At 33.0% G+C, this 9,932-nt stretch overlaps 1 protein-coding gene across 1 annotated transcript; it reads left to right on the top strand.

The window, feature by feature from the left end:
* Window positions 1-2,006: 2,006 nt before the first annotated feature.
* LOC149155323 (uncharacterized) lies at window positions 2,007-5,743 on the top strand. Its single transcript, XM_089445326.1, has 2 exons — window positions 2,007-2,394; window positions 3,751-5,743. Exons 1-2 carry the CDS (start codon window positions 2,344-2,346, stop codon window positions 4,780-4,782), a joined length of 1,083 nt encoding a protein of 360 aa, XP_089301452.1. The 5' UTR covers window positions 2,007-2,343; the 3' UTR covers window positions 4,783-5,743.
* Window positions 5,744-9,932: the final 4,189 nt, after the last annotated feature.

Below are 9,932 nucleotides of genomic sequence, written 5' to 3'. Positions count from 1 at the left end.
TGAGTTGTAAGTTGAGTAGTGTTTGTGTTTGAGCAAGTTGAGAGTGTGAATTAAAGAAGAAACAAAGAATATAGATTACATAAATGATTTGATAATTAGAGAGAAGTTGACTTTTATTTATTTATATTAGTTCAATCATATAAATTCAATGGTTGGTAAATGTTACTGACATCAAAACATTTACTTATGATACATCTCAAGTTGCTAAAGTTAAAACAATTCATAAAAATAATTAAATGACAAGTTTATTATTATTATTAAAAATAATAAAAAATAATTAATATAAAAGTTAAAAATATATACATTAAAAAGATGTAATAAATTATTTGAACTATAGAGATCCATACATATTTGTCCATGAAGATTTAATTTTAATTTATAATTAGGCTTTGTTACAATACCATGGGCCAAAACAATGGCTTATCAATACCACATACAAAAAACCAAAGCTCATTTCATATGACACTTGTTCATATGATATTTTTTTAATCCATTAATTAATTAGAAGAGAAAGAAAGACATCACTATTTTGGAAAATGTCATCTTTTAATTTGTGAATAACATTAAGAATATTCTAAAATATTTTAGTGAAATTCCTATCATCTACCTAATAATTATTAATAATTAAATTAAAATTTTGTAGTCCTATTCCAAAAGATATAAACCAGTTAAATAATATAAATAATATGGTGATAGTATAATGGTGATTTGCAAATTCACTAATGTAAAACTCATTTTGTAACATTTATCTAATAAAAAAAATTGAGTTAGCTCAGGCACTTCTTATATTTATTTTATGTTGTGATTTAATTTTGCAGCAATTTAATGAGGTGATGTTTTGACTTTTTCCTTCTAGGTTTTTTATGGTTTAAAAGTAGTTAAAATTAGGTAAATTATGTTTTTGAATTATCAAATCTACAGTGTTAACCATACTTTATTGATTATACATTTTGATTTTCTAAGATGGTGAAGTTATTTATATATTTAAAAACTGTTTTTTTAAACAGTATAAAAACTTTTTATAATTCATTTGTCAAAACAGTGGTGGGACAAGCATAACACTATTTTGAATTACTCACTAGTGATCCATAAAGGGATAGGCTTTCACCAAATCTTAAGCTATTAACCTATTTCCTTAAGTCCAAAAAAACAACAAAAATAATTTTAGGACATACTCCAAACCCAAAAAAATACAATTTAAATAAAAAAATAACTAAAACTCATTTTGCTAAATTCTTAATAAATAAAAAAATCCATTAAACTAAACTTTTAATTTTGATAAAATATTATTAGATAATATAATTTAAAAAACAAGTAATATAATTATATTATTCAAAGTGCTTAAGAGAAAATGATGGGTTAGACTTGGTTGTATAACTTCTAATGATATTCAAGGGGCATTTTGAGTTGGGACCAGTTAACATAGTTGTACACCAAGTGCAAACGTTGCAAGGTGACTAAGTCATGAATCACTGCTAGGCAAATGTCATAGTGTCAAAGATGCTCAATCTAAATATTTTGAGCATGCTTTCAAACAGTGTATATATCTATATAATATATATACCTCAGATTTCTCCACACCATTAATATATATCAGTATATACATATATTATATTATATTGTATTGTATTGTGTATATATCCAATCAAAGGAAACCCTCCAATGTGGTTATTCTCTTCCGTGCCCGTCCTAAGCCTGACACGGAGCTAATAAAAAAGGAAAGAAGGAATCCCGACCGCTCGCATCTGATGATGACAAGAAGGGCCCACCGGGGCGGCGAAGCCCACTGGCCTCCACCGACCCTGCCAACACCGGCCTGCGCGCACTTTCTCTCTCTGAAAATCCACACGACATCTCACAGTCGAGACCGATAGATTTTTAACGGTCCGTTTTGTTTCCCGGCGACGTAATTCGGTTAAGGGAATATGAGCCGCAATAGTTTTGAATTAACAAATGCCATCAACATTATTCTTGTGGGTCTGTCATGTATCTCCGTTCCGTGGAGGTCTACCTCTTATTTCCGCTATAAATACTTCAAGCCTTTATCGCACGAGACATTGTCTGTTTTCTCTGCTGCTTCTTCTTCTTCTGATCTGATTCGCATATCCAGTTTGCTTTAATTCATTCCTCCTGCAATTTTTTTGCCTTCGGCTTCGGTTTTACAGCAACCTCTGTGACCCTCAAATGAGAGATTCTTACAACTCTGAGAAAAGAAGACACGGCAATCTTTTATTGATATACATGTGTCTGCTGATTAACGCCAGAACGTGACCTGTGAAGAATTGGGGGCAGATCTAGAGATCAGTGGTTGGAAATTATTTAGGGTGTCTTTTCACTAGCAAAATGGTGCTCAGTTCTGTTGAAGTTTGCATGGATCCCTCCGACTGGACCCAGGTAAGGTCTTTCTTTAAAGATTGGATTAAGCTGATTGCACTTGAATTCTCCTTTAGCTGTTGTTGAAGCTACAAGATTCATGTTCACGGTCTAAAGATTCTGAATACAGCCACCATTTTCCACAGATCATTTCATGTAACCAATGATTCTGATTTCACAGTATCTTCCCTCATTTCTAGCTGTTAACAATTCTCATCAGATTCTTTGATGTGGCCTAAGGTTTTATAGCACCCTCCCTCACTCAGCTGCAACAAATCCTATCATGTCAGCAAAGATTTCTTGGCATCCTCCTTCACTCATCCTCCCTCACTCAGTCAGGTGTTAACTTGCCAGTTTAAGTGTCATGCCTGGGTTTATGAGCAAAGGCTTCATAGCATCTTCCCTCTCTTAAGCATTAAATTCCCAATTTATGTGTTAAGCTGGACTTTTGGCTTGTGATGGTTGGTGTTTGAAGCTATCTTATACAAGATAATATGAACAGTTGCAGCTATATTATTCTCGTGTTTGATCTGTGAAGTCTTAAACCAGTATATGTTTCTCATCGGTGAGGACTTTGCTTCTAAACAGTATATTTCTTACTGAAATGCTGGAAAAGATCTCAAGAAAAGACATGCCTGCTAGTGTTGAAATTTTGTGAGTACAGCAGGTTGAATTTTTCTAGTTTTTAGAGAGGAAACCAGAGATTTTATTTAGTAAAAGAGAAGAAAACAAAAGATTTTATAAAAGTAGGAGCTATTCCTAATCATTTAATTAGAATATTGTAATTATTGGATAACTAAAACCAGGGTTTATACATATACTACTAGACTAAACGTTATAGCTCAGGGTGACAGTAGATATCACAAACCTTCAGATTCCTGAGATTGTGGCCTTCTTTATGTTCAACTTAGATTATTTTTAGAAGTGAGCTTGTTTTAGTGGTTTATGATAGATTCTCTCACTATTTAGATGTATACAATTTGATTGCAGAATTCCTTTTAGATGCTCCTATGTAGAGAGAACAAGGTGTTTTAAACTCTGGAGATGCAACTGATTTTGTAAAATGGTAAGAATTTAAATACAAATTGGTTTAATATTCAACTCAGATAATTACATGACACCACCTAAATAATGGAAAGTCAAGTAAACAGACATATTATTCCCACACATATTCAACTATATTCATGACTGGAGAGGTGCTAGATGGTATAGAGTCCCTAGTTATTATTTATTTTTTTGGGCCCTAGAAGATCCTGATGGATCTATGATGTTTGATACTTTCAGATTTGTTTTGTCTACAGCTCAAATGAATTAGTGCTTGGGTTTTGATATATTATCTAATCTGATACAAGTCTTTGTCCTGGCCAATTTTTGCAGAGTTTCTTGCAAAACAGTGCACTAAAGCTTCCAGAGGACCTCATGCCATGCCCAAGGGCACCACCTATGATGGAACGGAGAATCAAACCACAGACTGAACAGGCCTTGAAATGCCCCAGATGTGATTCTACAAACACAAAATTCTGTTACTATAACAACTACAATCTTTCACAACCTCGCCATTTCTGCAAGACCTGCAGGCGATACTGGACCAAAGGAGGTGCCTTACGTAACGTTCCTGTTGGTGGGGGTTGCAGAAAGAATAAACGAGCCAAGCGAGCAGTAGACCATCCTGTGTCTGCTCAGAATGAAGCATCCACCTCTGCAGCCCCAGGCATGGAAGTACCTGACCGTTCTCCCTTTGAGCCACCATCTTCAAAATCCATTTACTATGGGGGAGAAAACATGAACTTAACCGGTCTCCCCTTTAGCAGAATTCAGCAGGACCGGGCTGCATTGGCCCACTGCAACTCTTCTTCCTTTCTAGGAATGTCATGTGGCACCCAATCGGCCTCTCTGGAACCACACCTTTCGGCTTTAAATACATTTAATTCATTCAAGTCTAACAATCCTGGTCTGGATTTTCCTAGCTTAAGCACAGACCAGAATTCACTGTTTGAGACCAACCAGCCACAACTGTCAAGAGCAATGGCATCTGCCCTTTTTTCTATGCCAATGGCTCCTGGACTGGATGACCCAGCTGACTTCCAGTGGAAATTGCAGCAGCAGCAGCAACAGCAGCAGAAGCTGTCTTTTCCCTTTGGAGATGGACAGATAGAGAATGGTCCAGGAAGTGAAGGACATGACTTTCTAACTTATGAAGATTCCTCTAAGGATGATCAGAAGCCTGAAGTGGTCACAAAGTTACCATCTTCATCAGTAAAGGTAGAGGAGGATCAAAATGCATTGACAACAGATTGGCAGGTACCTGCATCAGAGCCACTTTTTGCTGGAGATTCAAACAGTTATTGGAATGGAGGATCATGGCCAGATATTACAAGTTATGGATTATCTGTATGCCCACTGATATAGAAGAAAAGGTGTTGTTTGATATCAATTTACAGAAAAGAGATCACTTCCAAGTCCCCTCCAAGTCTGTAGAGTATTCTATTTAGTTTTACTGTATACACATATATAATTGTTTTAGGTAGACGATAATTTCAGGATAGTTGTAGGTATTTCTTCTTTTATGGGGTTTTCGGAATGGCTGTTTGCAGCAGAGTTGAGCAGCATATGTCACCTCTGTCGGTTTATTGGAGACGGTGCAGTGCCATTCCTGCTCTATTACCTGCTGCTGGAGCAGCAGTTTGTTGTTTCAGAGTCGGTGCATGACAATCTGACTATAATCAGCTAAATGCTTGAAGGGATAAAGAATATTTTGAAGCTTCTTTTTTGTTTGGCTTCAAAAGTTCACAAAAGGGAAAGCTTGTGCTGCCTTGCCAATTATTTTTGCATGGACCAGTACAGAACATAGACATTGACAGCTTATTATTGGAAGGACGGTTTTCTGCAAACTATGTATAGCTGTGGTGATTGAGATTGTGAGCTGAGGCAAACTTGACCTACCTTGGTTTTGATCTTATCCATGGGATTTCATTTTCACCACTGCAGTTTCAGTTCTGTAAATATACAGCATACACTGTTGATGCTGACACGTTGGCCCACGTTGTTTGTTTCTTTATTTTAGGTGGGAGGTGGGAAGGGGAATGGAAGAGTAGCTTCCACAGCCGTATGTGATTGGATTTGAGATTTATACTTATGTGAATGGCTGCAGGAGCATTATAGTCCTATAAATAAGCTCCATTTCTGTGGAGTGCTGAGCAGAAACATGAAGGTTTCTGCAATAAAACCTAAGTAACTCTATATAATATTGTGTGCAAGTAACAAGTTTTAAAGTAGATTGTGTGAGTAACATGTCCTTTGTGTGACAGTGTATGTACTACTTATATTTTGAAAATAAAACATGAAAAAATAAAGTTGGTATTTGTTACCATCCTCCTTCTCAGAAGTTGTGGAATGATACTTTGTGTCTTCAATTGTTTTTTCCATCTGTACATTCCTTTAAAGTATATTATACTTGAAAAATCTTCATGATTTTGAATCTACTGAAGCTGCAGAGAAAAATATTGGCAATCCGTATCACATTCTGGTAAAAATAATAATTCTTATTCTAATAGTGGATCATATTCTGGTATAAATAATCATTCTTATTCTAATAGTGGATCATTCTAGGTATTATGATTTTCTGTCATCAGTATTAGAAATGAATTTTCTATATAAAGGAGAAGGAGAGGCATGCTTTTGAGCAAATATTCTCGAGTCAAAATTCCACCAAGTGTGTATCAATATACTCATTGGTCTATAAACATTCATTGGTGCAGTTAGTTGTAAGTAGTAACCCATGGCAGTGGAGGACAACTGACAAACACCAGGAGCATTTTTTACTCAAAAGTATACTTCAATGAGTCAGAAATGCATGTGCCTGCAGATCCAATCGGTGGTCCAAGGAACCACAATAATATGATAGCATATTATATTCTTTAGTGGCTTAAACCCTTCATATGAACATGGCAGCTCAGTTCTACCTTCTGCAAAATCCACTTTGTAGGTTGGCTCTGGATTGGATTCAGAAGACTGCACACTAAATTTCCTGACAAACTTTTAGATGGCCCATCAATTCAGAAGCTGTACACCAAATGGTCTGCAAACTTTTCGATGGGCCACCAGGTCATTTTTCTTGAAATCTCTAGAAACCACGTTGCGTTTGCCATGTATGTTAAGTTAAGAAACTCAAATGGGCTGGGCTATCGTTCTCAGATGCTAAATTTCCTGTTACTTAACGATAAGGAATGTATAATATTGAATTTATCTTCGTAGATACAACCGTTCTTGGAAATGTTACAAAAACAGGCTTGTAGGTCACTGTGCAATACAGTCCATCTTCAAATCAATTCATATATGAATGGGATCGATCCGGAATCTATTACAACACAGTCTCTCTACAAAATTTGAAAAAAAAGAAAAGATTTTGTATATCTAAATTTAGAGGTTTTAGCTGAAAATAAATCCACTTTCGGTTGAATGCTTATGTCCCTGGTTCTTCTATATCACGTAGATCCAACTTTATCACTAAATCTGTTCGAGCCTTTCAGGGAATGGAAGTGCGACAGCTCGATATTTTCTGTTGCATTAGAAAATAATGTGATCGCTAATCAAATACCTCACGCCATTTATAAATAGAAAATAATTGTCCTATTATGTTGTCAGCCTGGGACATAATATCTACTAAGGGAATCTTATTCTGGGTGGTTGATGTGTGGATATTCATAACCCTTCTTCTCAGCAAGGTGATTAAAAGATTATTAAATCTAACTTCACCAGGAAGCACTTTTACTGCACATTGACTAAATTATACAATAAATAAATATGTACAAAGAATGTATAGTGGATTACTTAAGAAAACTATCATAGTTTGGTCAGAATTTACTTTCAAAAACGCGTAAGAATATTTTATAAAATAAAATATATTTATAACTAATTATTTGAAAAAAAGAGGATGGTTATAGCTATCTAACTATCATGGATTGTTGGTCAACATGTGAGTTCCTTGTTCACTGATCTAATAGACTACATGTTTACTACAATCAAACATGCCAAACATATATGTAATCCAAACCCATAAGTATGAACGTGACAATGACAACATACTTAATAAATTTATCACAGAGTTTTATAAGATGTTCAAAAATATTTTTGATTTTACTTTTATTCAAAAAAAAATTTGATTTTACTTTTATTTTTCAAAATTTATTTGAATAAATATATTTTTTATTTAAAATATAATATTAATATTAAATATTATAAATATTTATTTTTCTAATATTTTTGATATATTTTTTATTTATATAAATTTTATAATATATTAATTATAATATATTATAATTTACTTATTTTTATTACTTTTTCTCACTTTTTCACTTTCTTTTCTCTACATTAAATTTTTTAATATTATAAATATTTATTGTTCTAGTATTTTTATATATTTTTTATTCATATAAATTTTATAATATATTAATTATAATATATTATAATTTACTTATTTTTATTACTTTTTCTCACTTTTTCACTTTCTTTTCTCTATATTAAATTTTTTATATTTATTGGTAAGTTAATGTACATCTTACTATCTATAAATAAATTACCTCTCCTCTTAATTAACTAAGTGATATCTTCACTAAATAAATTTCATACATCTCAAAATAATCTATATCAATATTTACTTAAATAATCTTTTCACATTTTAATACCAAATGATATATCTAAAGTGAGTAAGTTTAAAGTCCTTTGTATAAATGAATGTGATAGGGTATTACCATATGATATATCTAAACTTTTGAGTGATTTTAAAGGTAGTACCTACTAACTACAACCTCTATGAAGATATACAAGTACTATTCTTACAATATCTTTGCTAGTTTCAAAATATTTTGATAATGTATAATTTGTAAATCTTCAAAAATTTCAATTTTATACAAATTTTTCAAAATATATTTATAAAGTTTTTTGATAGCAAAAGTTTGAAAAGAAAATGCTATTAGTGAATAAGCCTTGGTGTTCCTTACTTAACAACTAAATGTGGTAGAAAATGTTATCAAAATTGAAGGATTAGATGCAAAATATGTGGCATTTATCTCTTGTTTGGGCATTTGTATAATACCCCATTTTGACTTAGCTAGTTAAACTTCATTACAACTTATTTTGTGTTTATTTGCTATTTTTCTTGGAATTATGTTAAAATTATTGGAATTTATTATATGAACATGTGGACCACATATATGCACAAGTTATGTATAAATTAATGTGTATGTTATGAATAATTATTTTTTAATGTGTTATTTATGTAACACTCCAATTTTGATAACTAGATTAGAAATGTTTAAATGTTTTTAAGATGAAAGATTAAGAGTTGAATGAGAATGCAAATGTGTAAATTATATATTGAATAATTAAGCAATGCATAACTAGCTTCTAATGGAGAAAGAGAAAAAATAAATGAGGGCTTCCACAATAGAGGAATGAAAGGGGGCTTAGGGTTTCAAAAGAGAGTCAAAGGCAAAAAATATTAATTTGATTCTAAGCCTAAGTCCTTATTTGATATTATCCTAATTTATATCAACCTTGGAATTAATTTCCAAGTGAATTACACACACTTTTTAGGAAGATACATGGCTTGATGGGGACATGGAAATATAACCCTTCACTTTTGGTTGTTGGCAGGGAATTTTTCCATTCATTCTTCCCTTGAGGTTGTGAGGAACACCTATGCCACACTATGACTTGTATTAGTAGGAATATGGATATTATGACTGAATTATGCCATGTGCATGAGAAATTATTGTGATTGAGAAAAATCCATTACAACTAAGAATAATTGGTGTCCCTATCATAGAGATTTCATGGTGAACCTATACTAGAACCTTGGAGGGAAGTGTAACGACCTAAGGGACTACATGGAAGAGAAGAGAATCTCATTCCTTGGGTAATGACGGTTGAAAGGAAGGAAAGCTAGTGGATTGGAATTGTTATGAGAGTTTTCAACTTATGAATTATGGGCAAAAATGGGCTTTGTGAGAGAATTAAAGCCAACCATGGGCTAAATTGTCCTTGTGGAATCATAGTCTCAACTCAAGGTTGGCCCTATTGGAGAAATAATACACACACTAGAGAGCCTATAGTTGGGTGGAAAACCATTTATCTATATCTAGTTTGTGAATTACTCCCATAAAGATAAATGTTTATGTTTCATTGCAATTATGTTGACTTTTGTCTATTTTGAATGCTATCATGTTTGCATGTATAAGTTTTCATTTATAATTATGAATTATTTAATTATGTTTAGATAAGCATGCATTTTCATGATTACATTAGTAATTAATTAATAGTATGAAAGAGAGGATCATGGTATCAAAACAAGAAGAGAAATTGATGTGGATGGTTACCAAAATTGAAGTGGTAGTCTAGAATTAGACTAATGGTTCACTTAAAAACCAATCAGTTGCGCATTAATAAGATTATATACATGTATTTCCTCCCAAGGGTCCCGCTAAACTGACCAATCACCGTCGATCCCACTTTGACTTCTTACTCCTTGAGTGCTTCAATCTCCACCGTTGATATGACTT

This window comes from Pinus tabuliformis, chromosome 9 (genome assembly GCF_031772625.1).
Source record: "Pinus tabuliformis cultivar Carrire ecotype Pingquan chromosome 9, CPIR1, whole genome shotgun sequence".
NCBI lineage: Eukaryota > Viridiplantae > Streptophyta > Pinopsida > Pinales > Pinaceae > Pinus > Pinus tabuliformis.
This window is presented reverse-complemented; position numbering and strand designations above follow the sequence as displayed.